This window comes from Lithobates pipiens, unplaced genomic scaffold, assembly GCF_037356315.1.
Source record: "Lithobates pipiens isolate NorthernLeopardFrog02 unplaced genomic scaffold, aLitPip1_a1.2 Scaffold_27, whole genome shotgun sequence".
Lineage (NCBI taxonomy): Eukaryota > Metazoa > Chordata > Amphibia > Anura > Ranidae > Lithobates > Lithobates pipiens.
The window spans coordinates 136,657,161-136,676,523 of NW_027507788.1; the positions used below are offsets into that span (position 1 = coordinate 136,657,161).

The window sequence follows — 19,363 nt, forward strand, 5'->3', positions numbered from 1 at the left end:
TTCAAGCTGGACCCATGTAACTATGAAAACACTACCATGACTAAACTTCAGATGCATAGTTTGATTTTAGTGATCCATTAGTAGTAGAGCACTAGATCAGATTTCAGAATACTGATGTAATGGTATAATCAGAGCATGAGAAAACCACAGTACTAATATATCACACTTCAGTAAATGGTTGTTTAAATAAGATGTTGTTGAAGATGTATGAAACACAAGAATTCACACATATGCTTTTGCACTGCTTTCTTTTATTTAGCAAGCAAACTATTTGGAGCAGTTGAATTCCTTTGAGTTGGTTTTCTTTGCATCCCTATATCCATAATGGAAGGTTACTAGTAGGCTGAATTTTGAAGATAGTCTAGAAGAAAGTACAAGATGAAGACTACAGAAAAGAATGTCCATCACAAGGCACTTCAGGGATGGCCAGCAATTATCATGGCTGCTCATTTCCAGCGTCCTCCAACACGGCCTTTTCCTGCCCCTTTCTTGCTGTATGTGTAAAGAAGACATAATCAGTTAAAGATATTCAATTTTGTTTTCAAATATTCTAGCAAAACTGTGCCTATTTTAGAATGACTGAAGTTGGGGATATCACAAACAATGTTAAAGTGTCTTAGCAAGCATGATGTGCAGGAGATTATTACAGAGGGTCAGGGCCGTCTTTAAGGCAGGGCAAAAGGGGCAGCTGCCCTGGGCCCTGTCATTGTTGTGGTGCCCAAAGCAGCTGCCTCATACTTGCCAACTATCCCAGTTTACATTCCCTTGTCCTTTGAGATTTTAGTCCTGTTGTTGTGTACAGACGACTCACCTGCAGACCCTGTGTTTACATGTAAATAACCAGCATTCATATGTAAATAGAAGTGACATGCATATGTAAATAGCTGAGACCAACGGCATTGATATGTAAATAAGGCAACATTCATATGTATATCGTGCCCCCTGCAGAGAGGAGATGATGTGCTGTAACCTACAGCAACCAGTGAGCAGTATTACTGTACAGTAATCTCTAGCAGCCAATCAGCAAGCCGAAATCTTGTGCTGTAACCTCTAGCAACTAATCAGTGAGCCAAAAGGAGTGCTGTAACCTCTAGCAACCAGTCAGTAAGCAGTAATGATATGCTGTAACCTCTGGCAAACAATCGCAATCGCTGCTTGATCTGATACAGTAAACTGATTTTAAGTCTAGCTCCTATTTATTGTATGTCCCAGAGAAGGTGTAGAGCGAAATTGCATGGTGGGAGGGGGGCCCTAAGCAAATTTTTGCCCAGGGCCCAATCAATATTAAAGATGGCCCTGCAGAGGGAATGATGGCAAGCAGTATGCATAGAAGTGGATTGGATAAAATCTAATTGAGGGCAGTATGTTCAGGGGGGAAACGCAGAGGGTATGATGGGGAACCAATGCATGAGAGAGATGGTGGGAAGAGATGGCTGTGACAGTGCACATAATGTACAGATGGGGTGTTTGTGACTTAAAGCGGAGTTCTGCTTAAAAAAAAAAAAAAAAAGAATTAAAAGTCAGCAACTACAAATACTGCAGCTGATGACTTTTAATAATAAGACACTCACCTGTCCAAGGTCCAGCGATGAGGGGGAACAAAGCCCCACTTGTTTCCCCCTCATCTCTGCGGCGCCGGCATTGTTACTCCGGGCGCCATGCGCAAGCCGTGTGACGTGTCGTGACTGGCCGGGCAGTCATCTGGGACCTGTGATGTGTCCCAGATGATTGCCGAGAGGGAGGGGGGAGAGGTTGTCTCCCTTCTGATGCCATGGTGCACCGGGAGGAAGTGCGAGCTGAGACCCTCTAAAAAAAAGGGTATCCGCTCCCCCCCCCCCCCCCCCAAAAAAAAATGGCATGCCAAATGTGGCATGTCAGGGGGTCACCTTCCCTTAAAGCGTGAGTTCCATTTTTGTGTGGAACTCCGCTTTAAGGAAAAGGGAGGGTAGAGTAGTATATGGTACGTCATTATTATTTGGTATATATTTTTTAAAAGGTAACATTTTTTATTGAGTTTCACGCAAGCACCAGATTCAGTGCACTAGTGAATCGCACTGCTTATACACTCTTGCCAATACCTGCCTGGGTCAAAGGTCCCTCCCCTCTCCACTGTACACACTGCTACTCTGGAAGTGAACTGCTAGCCCAAGGACATCACAGGGAAGAAGTATGTACAAGGGCTGCTGCTTCTTACATCTAGGCTTCTCCTGTAAGGCAAGCCAGGCACCTGAGCATGTTGTGTGTCTAAGGCCGCGTACACACGGGCGGATTGTCTGCCCAACTTAGTCCGCTGAATCGTGTTTCAGCGGACAATCCGCTCATGTGTGGGCTTCAGCTGACTTTTTCAGCGGCCAGTCTGACATACTGAGTCTTTTGGAATTTCCGTAATTTTGTCCGTCCAAACTTGGTTTTGTCCGTCCAAACTTGGTTTCAGCGGACAGTCCGCTCGTGTGTAGGCAAGTTGGACGGACTAAGTATGGCGCATGCTCAGAAAGGATTTACACGGCCGAAGGTTGCATTGCAGTGTATTGGACGTCGTTTTTCTAGTCCCGTCGTACGTGCTGTACACGTCATCGTGCAAGCTTTCAGCGGACTGTCTGTTCATCGTGTGTGGTCAAGTCCGTTTATTCAAATGTTGGACGGACTGTCTGTCGGATTGTTAGGAACTTAGTTGGGCAGACAATCCACCTGTGTGTACGCGGCCTTACTATAACAATGCCCACCTGCCACACTGCTCCCCCACCTGTCAAACTGCCCCCGTCCTGTCAACCTGCCCCCCACCTGTCACACTGCCCCCCCACCTGTCAATCTGCCCCGCTATTATCACAGGGCCCCCCCACCTGTCACCCCCACCTGTTACACTGCCCCCTCTTATGACACTGCCCCCCCCCCCAACCTATCACACTGCCCCCCACCTGTCACAATTCCCCCACCTATCACACTGCCCCCCCACCTGTCAAACTATCCCCCTCTTATGACACTGCCCCCCACCTGCCATACTGCCCTCCCATCTGTCACAGCACCCCATCACCTGTCACACTGCCCCCTCTTATCACACTGCCCCCCTGTCACACTGCCTTCCTACCTGTCACACTGCCCCACCACCTGTCACACTGCCCCCCACCTGTCACACTGCCCCCTCACCTGTCACACTGCCCCCCTACCTGCCACACAGCCCCTCTTTTATCATACTGCCCACATCATATTGTCCCCGTTACACTGTCTCAAGTCACACTGTCCCCTTGTCACAATACCCCCCTGTAATACTGTCCCCCTCCTGTAACACTGCCCCTCCATCATTCTGCCCCTTGTCACACTGCCCCCTTCTGTCATTTACCCCTCTCCTGTAACACTACCCCCTTCATACTGCCCCTCTCTTGTTACACAGCCCCCCTCCTTTCACAGTGCTCCCTTATTACACTTCCCTCCTCTTATCACACTGCTTCCCTCTTATCACACTGCCCCCCTCCTGTCATACTTTCCAGGTACCTTTTTCCTGTCACACTGCCCCCCTCTTGTCACAATATCCACCTGTTATACTGCCCCCATGATATTGCCCCTTCTTGTCACACTGCCTCCTTCCTTTCACAGTACCCCCTCTTATCACACTCTCCCCTCCAGTCACACTTCTCAGATACCCTTATCCTGTCACACTACCCCCTACCTGTCACACTGCCCCTCCCACCTTTCAAAATACCCCCGTCATACTGTCTTCTCCTGTCACATTTCCCCCATAATACTGCCCCGTCACACTGCCCCCTGGTCACACTGCCCCCCTCCTGTCACAATACCCCCCATCATACTATGGGTCAGGGGCCCTTCATGGGTTCTTGCACTGGGGCTCTGAAGGTTCTAGTTACACCTCTGACTTCACCCCAAAGTATTTGAACTCATCTACCTAGCGAAGTGTTTGTCTTGCCTTTTGGTTGTGAGGGTGTAAGCAGGAACCACAGGGATTTATTACAGTTAATTGTTATCCCCGAGCCAAATCCAAAAATAATGCTTCCTGCAGAGCTTGGCATTGACGCTTTGTAAGCTCCTCCATTTACTTCTAATGAAATGCACCATAAGCCAGCCGTAAACGCACTGTAAACACCCCTGTGGCATTTACAATGGGTTCAAGGTGCAACTGAAAAGTGTTAAAAGTGGTAGTTTTTTCCATTTTAACCTTTTAAAAAAAAAAACATCACAGGGCGTTTGAGGAGTGTCGCTTAACTTGACTGTGGATGCTTGTGCAACATGTCAAAAACCCTCATTAATGCTATAGGTGTGTTAACACATGTCAAAGGCTGGTTTTGAATTCAACACCTGTGTGAAAGAGCCCTTATACGCAGCTCGGTGTGTGTCTACTCTCTTGCAATTGCGATGCTGATACACATGACTTAACATTATCATGTAGAGCAAGTAAGCAGTAAGCTTTCAATAATGTTGACAGGAAAAAGGCTCTTCTGTAAAGGACAGCTGAATGAGTGCAAAAAACATCCAGTACTTTTCTCTTTTTATAGTTCAGGAAGGATACTGGGTACTGGAGGGACCATCCCTTATGCTGGCACTGATACAGGGAACAGAGGTGTGTATGCTGGGGACAGGATACAGAGGAACAAAAACACTGCTAGAGCATGCTCTGTTCAACTAAATTTAGCACTAGAGACAGAATTCACCATGTCAGAGTGAAAGTGACGATTAGCTTTAATCCTACATGGAATATTATATAGGACAGGATTCTTGCACAAACTTTAAATGTATTGATAACCATACTTGTGCAGATCACTTACTGAGATCTACTCCAATAAAATATACAGAGATTTTTCTTATTTAACACAGTTAAAGTCATGCTAAACTCTGGTTTTAAAAAATCCATTCAATTATGGATTAAGCCTCTTCCAAATCTCCAGATTCCTTTCATTTGCAGCTGTGATCTGACTTTCTGTTAGAGGGTGTCTACATTTGTTCTCCATGATTCCATTATAAATAGGAAGGAAGGGACTAATGCCCTGTACACGCAGTCGGACTTTCCGACGACAAAATCCGTCAGATTTTTTCCAACGGATTTTGGCCCAAACTTTTCCCGCATACACAAGGTCGCACAAAGTTGTCGGAAAATCCAATCGTTCTGAACGCGGTGAGGTAGAACATGTACGACGGGACTATAATGGGCCAGTAGGCAATAGCTTTCATCTTGTATTTTATTCTGAGCATGCATGGCAATTTGTCCGTTGGAATTGTCTACACACAATCGGATTTTGTTGTTGGAAAAAGTCAGATGGAGCCCACACACGATCAGCTTTTCTGACAACACCACCCGATCGCACATTTTCTGTTGGAAAGTTGGACCGTGTGTACAGGGCATAAGGCATGTACTGTATAGTGTAGGCAGAGCAGTTCACACGACTGTGACCAATGAGTACTGCTCATTCCAAACAAATGGAAAGGAGGGAAAAAGGAGAGTTTTAATGCCGTGTACACACGAGCGGACTTTTCAACATCCAAAGTCTGAAGGACCGAGTCCGTCAGACTATCCGATCGTGTGTGGGCTGCAACGGACTTTTGATTCACCAAAGTCTGACGGACTTTAGAATATGGAACATGCTTCAAATTTTCCCGAAGGAACTCAGCCGGACCCGGTCCCCTTCGAAAACTCCGCTCGTGTGTATGCTACTCCGACGGACTAAAACCGACGCTAGGGCAGCTATTGGCTACTGGCTATGAACTTCCTTATTCGAGTCGGGTCGTACGTCATCACGTTCGAATCCGTCGGAGTTTAGTGTGATTGTGTGTGGCCAAGTCCGTTCGGCCGAAAAGTCTGTCAGAACTCCGTCGGAATTCCAGCAGAACTCCGACGGAACTCCTTTGGAAGTCTGTCGGACTTAAGTCCGCTCGTGTGTACGGGGCATAAGAGTTCATAAAGCACATTACAAGGAAACAGAAAAACACAATAAGAAACAGTTTAATGAAAAATGGCTTAGAGGTATGCATTTGTACTGATTATTTTTGGAGAATAAGGATATTGTTTAGTGTCATTTTAGAGAGTAAGTAAACTTCCATTTTTGAATTTTACTTATAAGTAAGCCTTACCTATAGGTAGTGTAAATATCCCTTAAACATACACCATTTAGGAGATATTTAGTGTACATGCAGCCAGTGATATCACTGGCGCATGTGCTCTGAAGGAATGGCCACCCGTGGCGTTCCTTCAGAGCCCTGTGCCTTGACCGCCAACTTCCGCCTGCAACCGTCGACTTCCGCGAGCAAGAGTCCGCGAACCCGGAAGCAAGACAGGTGAAGATAGAAGAGGACTAAAGCAATGACATTGCATTGCTGGAAGGCTTCGTTTTCAGGTAAGTTTAACATAATGTACTAGTATGTGATGCATACTAGCACATTATGACATTACCTTGCAGGTAAAAAAAAAAAAAGTCCAGCGGTTTACATCAGCTTTAAGGCTCATTCATTGCTTTATATCCAACTTCTGTGCACGCTCAGCACTGACTGATACATTTTGGTGCTCTCCTAAAAGAGATGTGAGGACTTGTATACAAATCTGAGGCAGCCATTTATATCGCTATCCACTCTCAGATATGCACTGCTGCGTTACACACACCATGGCCCATCTCATTAAAAATAATTAGGCTGTGTGCCATAAAGTTCTTCTTGATTGCAGGAAAACAGGTCAGGGGGCTTTGACGGGTAACATGACCAGGCTATCTGCCCATCTTTTTGTTGTTTATAGTCAATTATTATTATTAGTCAATTAAATGTGCAGCGCTTTTTTTTAAGCAGTGGTATGGCTGCCATGCCCAAAGTTCTTTGACAGCAAATTGCATTAAAGTCAATGGGGGGCAAATTTTGATGGTGACTTTGGAGCGCTAGGAAAGCTATTTTTACTAAAATTGCACGAGAAGCCGGACACAGCTGAGAAGGATGTTTGGCACTGCAAGAAAAAAACGTTTGTAATGCAAGGGTGGGGGGGGGGGTATTTTTTATATGCCTATATGAGAACAAGTTTAATGCTAATGCAGCACACTCTAGCTAGTGAGTGCTAGGAGTGAGGGTTTTTGACAGGGTAGGAAAACTTGGGCAGGCCTAGCTGTTGGCTAGGCCGGTTTGTTTTCATTCTGGGCTGTGAGTGGCTCAGGGAGAGAGTTGGGCGACTGACAGGTGGCATCACCATCACCTCCCTCTTCCTTCTAGAAGGTCCTGGAAAGAAAGGAGGGGAGGAGAGGTGGGGCTGCCTGAGGTATCTGGGGAGCCTTGACCAATCCCCAACTTGGATTGGCAGGGGACAGGTCTCCTTACATAGCTGTGGTCAGCCTAGCTGGGGAGGCGTTGTCGAGTGGAAGAGCTGGAGTGAGAGGGTGTGGAGGCTGTCAGGCCTATGGGGAGTTCCCCAGGCTGAGGGGGGGTGTGACCCTAGGCTGAGGCACAGGTGCAGGAGTGAAGAGATCCCGGAATCAGGGGCACATGAGAGAACAGGAGAGAGGACAGCGGGAGAGAAGTCTCCAGGAGTCTCCGGGAGGACTACGGGTCGCAGCCAGGAGGACTGGTGAGTGAGCACAGTCAGGAGGACGGGGGAGGCACGCCTGAGAGAACTGGAAGATTGCAGTTTGAGAGATGGGTGCAGAACCAGAAGAGAGGGCTGTGGGAAGGGCAGTGGAGAGGGGTCTTAGCAGCCAGGTTGGCTTGCAGGGCCTGAAGAGAGCTATCTGGGAGTGGTAGCTGAATAGAGGACAGCTAGCATCTGGACTATTCTACACCACAGGGGCCTGAGGTCACTGCCCACAAAAGGCAGTTCAGTGAGGCCTGGCAGAAGTAGCATCAGGCCTACCCATTCAGTGCTAGCTGGTCCGGAGGAGTGATAGTCTGCAGCAAGGGAAGTGCTGGTGGAGGAACAGTCTGCAGCAAGTGAAGTTCTGGAGGAGGAACAGTGCTCAGCAAGCAAAGTGCTGGAGAGAAGATTGAGGTGTATGTACATGGAGTGTACATAGTAGTCCCAATTGATGGATCTACAATTCACAACTGATTGTTCTGCAAGCCACAATTGATTGACCTACAATTTACAATTGTATGTTCTGAAATCCTGGGCATCCCCCAATAAAACAAAACAAGCTATGGACTGGTCTGTGTTACTGAGTGACTGTAAGATGGCCATTGGGCTGTGCAGGGTGACGGGTGAAACACAACTTTCAGCAACCCCCAAGGGGGCATGGCTACACTTGTAGCCGAGTCGTTCCTCATAGCTGATGTCCTCTAGTCCCTTATTAGCTTTGTTGCCCTTCTGTGGACTCTCTCCAGTTCCACATCCACAGAGTTTTGTAAAGTGGTAGAATTATTGTTTTATCTCTTGAGTAAACATACTTAGACATATTCTGAGTTTTTCTGAGTGAATACGCCCCAGAGCTGAGATCAGAAACTTCTCTCAGTCCCATTAATCACAGCTTCATACTTTTGCTTCAGGACACTTTTTACTTCAGGACATTTGGGAATTTAGCAAAACTGGAGCAGAGAGTACCCAGAGCAGCTGTGAATGGCAACTGATCAGCTTCCATTTTTAGACTACCAACATTATTATTGTGAATCCTTCTAAAATTTAGTGCTCCTATTAATTTCAGAAATATATGTGATCACATATTTTACAAGCCTTAAAGTGGTTGTAAAGCCGCAATGTTTTTCACCTTAATGCATTTTTTACCCTGCAAAATAAAAGCATAATGGGCTAGTATGCAAACAATGCGATCGTGCCTTTTCTTTAGTGCGCATGCACCGATGATGTCGACGCAAGCGTATATGGTAAATATCTCCTAAACTGTGCAAGTTTAGGAGATATTTCCAGTACCTACATGTAAGCCTTATTATAGGCTTACCTGTAGGGAAAAGTGGTGCGTAAGGGCTTACAACCAATTTAAGATGGAAAGCCCTCTGTAGTACAGCTCCCCCCAGATTCCCCCTTTTTTCTTACCTGAGCCCAGTACAATCAAGCGATATGTACAGGTGCAGCGGCTCCAGACGCTGTCTCTCTCCTCATTGGGCAGATTGATAGCAGCAGGAGCCATTGGCTCCCGCTGCCGTCAATCAAATCCAATGACACTGGAGCAGTGGACGCAGCAGCGGGACTCGGGAGCGAGCCAGCACGGGTGTCCCCAGGAAAAGTGGCTTTCCGTGGGGGCACCCAATGAAGTGGAGGGGCCTGAAGCATCGGTGGGGCACCTAGGAAGAAAAGAATCGGGGCTGCTCTGTGCAAAACAACTGCACAGAGCAGGTAAGTATAGGCATATTTGTTATTTTTATAAAAGAAAAAAAAAAAAGAGGGTTTGCAACCTCTTTAACATATTTCTTCAACCTCATTGTGATTTTTACCTGTGGAGATAGCCAGACCCTGTGCGCAATGTGATGAGACCCGCATTACCAGGCCTACATACACAACACATTAGAGAATCTTGCTGTTACCTGTAAGTTATGCCTATTGTAATCCATTTACCATTTAATGCTTTATGGTAGTCCATACTTAATCTTTGGTGTTATTTATGAGTTCAGTTGCTGATGTCAGGGCTGTCACCATATAGTGCTAATGATCATGAAGATACTTTCTGTATGATATGGGTATCAGTTTTTAACAAAAGATACAATAGCAGGTGATTTCTGTAGGTTGCATAGAGCTGTTGTTCATGATTCATGTCCCCTACAGTTCTCATAGTAATATAAAGCATGTGATTCACATAGATTTTACATAGGGTTAATTTTTTACTCGTATATGCTCCAGGTGGACTCAGGGTTGCTTTGCTAAGTGGATGGCAACCATTCCTACTTAAATATTCTATAATTTTTTTATTGGAACCCTAATGCCGCGTACACACGGGTGGACTGTATGGCGTACTTAGTTCGTCATACAATCCGACGGACAGTCCGTCGTACTTTCGACTGAACGGACTTGACCACGCATGGATGCACAAACAGTCCGTCGAAAGCTTGCGCGATGACGTGTACAGCACGTACGACGGGACTAGAAATAGGAAGTCCAATACACAGCAAAGCACCCTTCCGCCGTGTAAATCCTTTCTGAGCATGCGCCATTCTTAGTCCGTCGAACTAGCATACTGACGAGCGGATTGTCCGCTGAAACCAAAGTACGACGGACAGAATTTAGAAAAATCCGAAATTCTTAGTACGCCAGACTGCACGCTGAAAAAGTCCGCTGAAGCCCACACACGAGCGGACTGTCCGTTGAAATGTGTTTCGACGGACTAAGTATGCCATACAGTCCGCCCGTGTGTACGTGGCATTGGACTATTCATACTATTTTTTTTTTTCTACTGTTCATGCTTGTAAGCCCTTGTACACACGGTCGGACATTCCGACAACAAAATCCGTCTGATTTTTTCTGACGGATTTTGTCTGAAACTGGTGTTGCATACACACGGTCGGACAAAGTTGTCGGAAAATTGATCGTTCGTAACATGATGACGTTATTTAGTTACGACGGGACTACGTTCAGGCTAGTAGTCAATAGCTTTGATCTAGGAATTTGATCTGAGCATGCATGGTACTTTGTCCGATCGGAATTCTCTACAAACGGTCGAACAAAGTCCGATCGGATCAGGTTGTCGGAAAGTTTTTATATCCAGCTCTCAAACTTTGTTGGCCGGACATTCCGACGGAAAAAGTCAAATGAAGCCCACACATGGTCGGATTATCCGACAACACGGTCCGATCGGACATTTTCCGTTGGAATGTCCGACCGTGTGTACAAGGGCTAAAACATGCTCGCTCATAGCTGGCATATTCTATAAAATGTGTATGTGGTCCATAAGGGAATATGTATTCTCCACATTGTTTTCCCTTATATTTATGTGATATTATTACATCCCCTTGGGGAAGACCGCCTAACTCTACCTAGAAATTATTTCTTGTTGCCAGTATTTTTCTAAATGTCCCATCCTCTGCAAAAGTAGATTTCCTATGCTCCTATAGTCTGTCCCTCACCACTAGAGTGATAGGGCTGAGACATGGATAAGGCAGCCCATACATTAGTCATTTTTCCATTCAACCAGGGATTGAACAAAAAAATTACCTGAATCGTTCCCGCAGAGTTATTGTATTTTGACATCAGGGAGTCTTCAGAATACACTGATATGTGCTGCCGGCTATATCCAGCTATACTTAGGCCAGTGTGTTTCAAACGTTATTTCCATCAAGGCACCCTTTTAAATTATAAAAAATCTCAAGGTACCCTTTAAAATTATGGACAGTCTCGATTCTAATAGTTTTACATAATGCAGCAACATCCACATGTAGGACACCCATTGTTAGAGGTGATTTATTCTTCCAAAGAAAATACACTTTTGCACACTTGTACTGACTAGTATTCCTATGTTTCACTTCTGCCTCAATTTCTCCCCATCAGTCAGCTAATGTGACCCCCAGTGCTGAGGGAAAGAAGCACAGGAGGGGGTCAAACAAGGATGCTGTGGAGGCAACAGACATCCTCCTTATCAACTGATGATGTCATTGGTTGTTAGGATGCCAGTGTCTAGAGAGTCATAATAGTGCATAATGAAAACCTGTGGCTTTGTGTGACTAAAAGACAGTCCTGATCCACCTGCTGGTTTGTATACACTTTTTGATCATTTTTTAGGCATTTTACCAAGGCACCCCTGAAAAAACCTCAAGGAACCCTGGGGTGCCCGGGCACCCTGGTTGAAAAAGGCTGACAAAAATCAGCTCCCACTCTGCTCCTTCATAACTCTGCCCATCTTCAACCCTGTTCCCCGAAGAACAATTGAAAGCAATTGTAATCCCTCACCTTGTAAAACAACCCATTCGGTTTAAAATAGAAATAATAGGCAAAACATTTGTGTATACTAGAAGTACCTTTTTTCCTCCTGTTTTATAAGTGATCATATTCCCTCTGTTCTCAGCTGCATAAGAGCTGGGGGGGAGGAGAAGCAGCAGCACACTGATCTTCCCAGTGAAAGGTTGAGTTCCCAGCATGGCTAGAGAACTGACAATGGTGTGCTCTCATGTCTAGTGTGGTCAGTGTTTAATACGAAAGCAGAGAGACTGGTAGGAACACCAGGGAGTTCACAAAAAGGAAGCAATACAAAGAGAACAGGATACTTTTTAATAGAAGTACATGGTACAGCAGGCACATATCAGAAATATAAAATGTTGGGATTACATTCTCATTTAAGTGAGAAGATACACTTGACTAAAATATGCCTGCAGCCTTAAATATTGTGTTATTGGACAGCAATGCATGTTAGTATGTTATGCACTGCTCAAAGGCCAGAAATCATTCAGCCTCAATAAACCTGCAATTAATATGCTCTAAAAGAAGGCTAACACTACTTACAACTTCTGTGCATGGCTGATGCGATTGTAGAGGATATTAATCTAGAAGAGAAGCATAAAATATGATTATCCTAGAACTGCACAGTTTATTAATGTGTGTATTTTTAGATGTAAATAGTAATCATACCTCATATCTCTGAGTTTTCATTTTCTCCATAAGATCGAATTTATCAGATTCCAGTTGATACATCCAGTCTAACAGCTCCTTAGCTTGTTCCCTGTCATTTAAAAGAAGACACTGTTGAAAACTGTTGTTGCTCTGCAGTAGAAACACTACTAAAGATTCTTCATTTGGTTTTTAAAGTGTCTCTAAAGGCAGACATTTTTTTATCTTAATGCATTAAGATCAAAAACCTTACGTGTTCAGCAGCCCCATCCAGCCCCCCCCTAATACTTACCTGAGCACCATCCACCACAGAGACTGAGGAATATGAACACAGGGGCTGCTGGGGAATGTACAGTGGTGTGAAAAAGTGTTTGCCCCCTTCCTCATTTCCTGTTCCTTTGCATGTTTGTCACACTTAAGTGTTTCGGAACATCAAACCAATTTAAACAATAGTCAAGGACAACACAAGTAAACACAAAATGCAATTTGTAAATGAAGGTGTTTATTATTAAAGGTGAAAAAAAATCCAAACCATCATGGCCCTGTGTGAAAAAGTGATTGCCCCCTAAACCTAATAACTGGTTGGGCCACCCTTAGCAGCAACAACTGCAACCAAGCGTTTGCGATAACGTGCAATGAGGCTTTTACAGCGTCCTGGAGGAATTTTGGCCCACTCATCTTTGCAGAATTGTCCTAATTCAGTTACATTAGAGGGTTTTCGAGCATGAACGGCCTTTTTAAGGTCATACCACAACATCTCAATAGGATTCAGGTCAGGACTTTGGCTAGGCCACTCCAAAGTCTTCATTTTGTTTTTCTTCAGCCATTCGGTGGTGGACTTGCTGGTGTGTTTAGGATCATTGTCCTGCTGCAGAACCCAAGTTCGTTTCAGCTTGAGTACACGAACAGATGGTCGGACATTCTCCTTCAGGATCTCTTGGTAGACAGCAGAATTCATAGTTCCTTTTATCACGGCAAGTCTTCCAGGTCCTGAAGCAGCAAAACAGCCCCAGACCAACACACTACCACCACCATATTTTGCTGTTGGTATAATGTTCTTTTCAGGGCTCGAGTCCTGCGGGAACGCGTGGGAACGGCGTCCCCGCACTTTTTTCACAGCAGGAACGCCGTTCCCTTTGCAGGACCAGAGCCGCCCGAGGCTCTAGCACAGTCTGCTAGCTGCTTTGTCTTCACAGAGCTGACATCGGAAGAGCAGCACAGTGATGCACGGAGGGGAGGGGCTGGCTCAGTTAACTGATTGGTTAATAGAACTGCTCTGCATTCTATCAACCAATCAGTTAACTGGGGCAGGTCCCGCCCTCTGTCCATCCCTTTGCTGCACTTCCGATGTCATCTGCTGTGTCCTGTGTAAGGTAAGACAGGGAAGAGGGCACTGTTATGAAGGAGGGAGGGGGAAAGTATCAGAAACAGAAAGGAATGAGGAGGGGTGATATAAAAGGGAGGCAGGGCAGGAATGTGAAGGGGGGTTCTACAAAGGGGGTGAGGACAGGAATGTAAAGGAGGTGCCATAAAGGGGCTGAGGACATGTTTAAATTTTAAAACTAGCTACTTGGTCATCTTCTGTACTATGTCGCATTCGCAGTCTGATCATCTCCTGTAGTATGTCGCATTCGCAGTCTGATCATCTCCTGTAGTATGTCGCATTCACAGTCTGGTCATCTCCTGTAGTATGTCGCATTCGCAGTCTGATCATCTCCTGTAGTATGTCGCATTCACAGTCTGGTCATCTCCTGTAGTATGTCGCATTCGCAGTCTGATCATCTCCTGTAGTCGCATTCGCAGTCTGGTCATCTCCTGTAGTCGCATTCGCACTCTGGTTATCTCCTGTAGTCGCATTCGCAGTCTGATCATCTCCTGTAGTCGCATTCGCAGTCTGGTCATCTCCTGTAGTCTCATTCCCGGTCTGGTCATCTCCTGTACTATGTCGCAGTCTGGTCATCTCCTGTAGTCGCATTCGCAGTCTGGTCATCTCCTGTAGTTACATTCGCAGTCTAGTCATCTCCTGTAGTTACATTCGCAGTCTGGTCATCTCCTGTAGTTACATTCGCAGTCTAGTCATCTCCTGTACTATGTCGCATTCGCAGTCTGGTCATCTCCTGTAGTCACATTCGCAGTCTGGTCATCTCTTGTAGCATGTCGCATTTGCAGTCACTGTATTTTATGTGAAATATATATATGCATATGAGCGTATCTTCTTTTTTTTTTTTTTTTTTTGGTAGGGGAGTGGATCTTGGGTGGGAGTTCCCACACTTTTTTCCCCAGGACTTGACCCCTGGTTCTTTTTCTGAAATGCAGTGTTCCTTCTACGCCAGATATACTTGGACACACACCTTCCAAAGAGTTCCACTTTTGTCTCATCGGTCCACAGAATGTTGTCCCAAAAGTCTTGGGGATCATCAAGATGTGTTGTGGAGAAATTGAGACGAGCTTTGATGTTCTTTTTGCTCAGCAGTGGTTTTCTCCTTGGAACTCTGCCATGCAGGCCATTTTTGCCCAGTCTTTTCCTGATGGTGGAGGCATGAACGCTGACCTTAACTGAGGCAAGTGAGGCCTGCAGTTCCTTGGACGTTGTTGTTGGGTCTTTTGTGACCTCTTGGATGAGTCGTCGCTGCGCTCTTGGGGTAATTTTGGGCGGCCGGCCACTCCTGGGAAGGTTCACCACTGTTCCATGTCTTCGCCATTTGTGGATAATGGCTCTCACTGTGGTTCGCTGGATTCCCAAAGCTTTGGAAATGGCTTTATAACCCTTTCCAGACTGATAGATCTCAATTACTTTCTTTCTCAATTGTTCCTGAATTTCTTTGGGTCTCGGCATGATGTGTAGCTTTTAGGCCGGGTTCACACCGCTGCGATGCGGGAACGCAGCGAATCCGCGGCGTTTTCCGCATCGCATTACTCCCGCCAGCAGTTCACACTGCCCTATGTGGACGGCTGGGAGTGTCAATGATATGTTAATGACACCCCCAGATCCGTCCGCATATCGCAGTGCGATCTGCCGACTCGCACAGGAATCGGATCGCATGGTGTGAACCCCCATGCGATCCGATTCTGTTGCGGACCAAAAAAAGGGTCCCGTGCGAGTTTGCTGCGGGAGCGATGCGAATTCAGCCATACTATCTGTATGGCTGTACTCGCATCGCTACGGAGATCGGATGTGATTTGCGGTGCGAATCACATCCGGATCTCCCCCCGCAGCAGTGTGAACCCAGCCTTAAGGATCTTCTGGTGGACCTTACTGTGTCAAGCAGCTCCTATTTAAGTGATGCCTTGATTGTGAACAGGTGTGGCAATAATCAGGCCTGGGTGTGGCTAGAGAAATTGAACTCAGGTGTGGACAACCACAGTTATAGTATGTTTTAACAAGGGGGGCAATCACTTTTTCACACAGGGCCATGATGGTTTGGATTTTTTTTCACCTTTAATAATAAACACCTTCATTTACAAATTGCATTTTGTGTTTACTTGTGTTGTCCTTGACTATTGTTTAAATTGGTTTGATGTTCCGAAACACTTAAGTGTGACAAACATGCAAAGGAACAGGAAATGAGGAAGGGGGCAAACACTTTTTCACACCACTGTAGTCCCCAAGGTGGCATGGTCTGGGCACAGAAGAGAGAAAGAGAAGGATTACATCTCCCAGGGTGCCTCGGGATTAGGGGGTGTGCATGGAAGGAGAAAAAAATATCTGGAAGACAATGCTGGGAGCGATAAGACTAGGAGGGTTGTAATAATGGACAGAGGAAGATGAGTACCAAGCTGATACCTGTGGTGGGCTGCTACTGTATTCTGTTCTAGGATCCCTGCATGGACTTTAATGCTGATAGCTCAAGTTGTGTCATGTTTTAGGTAGGGTGACCACATTTCCAAACTGCCATTTAGGGACACCCGCCTACCAAAAATCAGCTTGTGCTGTAGCAAATCACAGCACAGCTGGGGCGGCGGGTGCGCGCTTTACCCAGAAGCACTGATCACGCCCCTCAAAAAAGGCAGTTTCATTGCCACTTTACTCACTGACAGTACTTGTCCTGACCGGCCGAGATCGGTTTTACCTTGTTCCAACGCTGGCTCTACAGTGATTACATTCAAGAGGTGGGATTTGTGATTTCTCCAATCACAAGCAGGGGGTGGGGATTGTGCCTCTCTAGACATTCCTGGCCAGGACAAGTACTGTCAGTGAGTAAAGCGGCGATGTGGCGGTCTTTTTTGGGGGCATCAGATCAGCCCTGGGGGTGGGTGCCAGTGTCAGTTTCATTCCGGGACACTGTATTGTCATGGAATGAAGGTGCCTGGGAAAATGCGGGACTGTCCTGGGCAATTTGGGACGTGTGGTCACCCTAGTGCTAGGACCCATTATACATAGGCCTCGCATTCATGCCTGTGATAGTGACACTAAGGGGGCTGTCTGAAAGTTGGGCTCTGTGTGCAAAGGGCAAGATGAAGACTGCAGCTGTTCCAAATCTTGTGAGGGAAACAGATGATGTTTGTGATGTTTGTGATCCTACATGAAGAGGACCACTTGGTACTGGTGTGAGAAGATAACAAAAACAAGAGAAGGGCGCACCTACCTATTCCATTATAAACATTTATTAATCACTTGCTGCCCGCCATATAGCAAAATGACAGCGGCAAAGTGGTTACGATATCCTGACCGGACGTCACATGATGTCGCCAGGATATCAAGCCGCTGCGTGCCCCCGGGGGCGCGCACCGCTGCAATCATTGTTGTCAGTCTGATAGAGACTCTTTACCACGTCCAATCATGGCTTATCTCAGTGTAAACAGGAAGAGCCGTTGATCGACTTTTCCTCACTTGCACCTGTCAAGTAGAGGAGAGTCGATCGCCTGCTCCTCTGACGGGGGGGGTCTGTGCTGATTGATTATCAGTGCAGCCCCCCCAAGGATGCCCACACTGGACCACTATGGATGCCACCAGGACAATCAGGGATGCCAATCAGTGCCCACAATGGGTGCCAATCAGTGCCCACAATGGATGCCAATCAGTGCCCACAATGAACATCACTGATTGGCAGGCATTATTGTTTGGCACTAATTGGCATCCATCCATATTATCTATTAGTGTACATCTGTGCCACCTATCGGTGCCCATCCATGCCCATCCGTGCCACCTATCAGTGCCCATGTGTGCCACCTATAAGTGCCCATCTGTGCTGCCTATCAGTGCCCATCTGTGCTGCCTATCAGTGCCCATATGTGCCACCTATCAAAGACCATTCATGCCACCTATGTGTACCCATTAGTGCTGCATATCAGTGACACCTATCAGCGCTCTGCAGTGCCGCTTATCAGTGCCTATCATCAATGCCACCTCATCAGTGCTACCTCATTGGTGCCATCAGTGCCCATCAGTGAAGGAGAAAACTTACTTATTTACAAGGTTTTGTAACAGAAAAAAAAAAAACATTTAGTTTTTTCAAAATTTTCTGTCTTTTTTTGTTTAGCAGAAAATAAAAATCCCAGTGGTGATCAAATACCACCAAAACAAGACTCTATTTTTGGGAACAAAATGATAAAAATTTAGTTTGGGTACAGTGTTGTATGACCACGCGATTGTCATTCAAGGTGCGACAGCGCTGAAAGCTGAAAATTGGTCTGGGCAGGAAGGTGTATAAGTGCCCAGTATTAAAGTGGTTAAAGAATAAAAAGTGACACACAAGATACAAACGTATGTTGTATATACGCATGTCAAAGCATAATGTAAACAAGTTGCCTCTAGGATTGCTGAAATGCTCCAGAGATGCAAAGAGACCAGATGGCATCCGCGATGGCTAGGCTGACGCGTTTCAAGGGAGAGCCCTCTTCCTCAGAGGCAAAGAGCAAATGATCCACCATATATTTATATATGTTTAAATACACAGTCAGGACCATCCTCCTTAATAGGCCCACCCCTCATACATCACTGGTGGTGTGTGTCCCTCCAGGATCCAATTACAAATTGAGATCCACCCTCTGTGACAGGAATGACTCCAATATAAAAACATAGTAGTACATACATAAATACAGGTGGGCTTGAGAGGGGGCCCCAGGTGTGGATTTTGGCCAACAGTGTAGTGAGGAACTTTGGTCAGTTCTGGGTGGATCATCACTGGAGCAGGACAGAAGAATTGAAACAATTGATTGGCTCCACCAGAGGTGAGCGCTATAATGGCAAATAGATCAGCTACAGGGAGCCTAGAGCAATACTGGTGACTAGTCCTTTGCCATCTGCTTGCCTTTTCTGGACACAGCTTCCACAGTTGAGTTCCTCTTTATGTCCTTTTGGATATCCTTCATAAATAAGCACTATATTCTACTTAGATTTTACTAAAGTTCTTCTTTGAATGGACGAAAATATTAATTGATATAAATTTTATTTGCCAAGTGCTTTTTCCCAACTCCCTGCCTTATATAGTTACAATTACTACTGCAAATCATAATCCGCAAACAGGAAAAAAGTGTGTGGTTTGTTTGTAAAAAATTATTTGTTCTACCTGCAGGACGTTTAACCACTTCAATACCAGGCACTTAAACACCTTCCTGCCCAGACCAATTTTGAGCTTTCAGCGCTGTCGCACTTTGAATGACAATTGCGCGGTCATGCTACACTGTACCCAAATGAAATTTTTATCATTTTTTTCTCACAAATTGAGCTTTCTTTTGGTGGTATTTGATCACCTCTGCGGTTTTTATTTTTTGCTAAACAAATAAAAAAATACCGAAAATTTTGAAAAAAAAATGTTTTTTTTTTGTTTCAGTTTCAAAACTTTGCAAATAAGTAAGTTTTCTCCTTCACTGATGGGCACTGATGGGGTTACACTGATGGGCAATGATAAGGCGGCACTGATGGGCACCGATGAGGTGGCACCAATGAAGTGGCACTGATGAGGTGGCATT

The 19,363-nt window shown here is 45.6% G+C and overlaps 1 protein-coding gene across 8 annotated transcripts in view; it reads right to left on the bottom strand.

Moving 5' to 3' along the window:
• Positions 1 to 231: 231 nt before the first annotated feature.
• The window catches only part of TNNT1 (troponin T1, slow skeletal type), a 121,896-nt gene continuing 102,764 nt past the window's right edge, over positions 232 to 19,363 (bottom strand). For all 8 annotated transcript variants that reach the window (XM_077457533.1, XM_077457530.1, XM_077457529.1 and 5 more), the window contains 3 exons: positions 12,473 to 12,563; positions 12,347 to 12,387; positions 232 to 492 (listed from right to left, as the gene is read on the bottom strand). In XM_077457533.1, the coding sequence (XP_077313659.1) occupies positions 447 to 492; positions 12,347 to 12,387; positions 12,473 to 12,563 (178 nt within the window). In that variant the 3' untranslated portion in view covers positions 232 to 446. The remainder of the gene's footprint in view (positions 493 to 12,346; positions 12,388 to 12,472; positions 12,564 to 19,363) is intronic.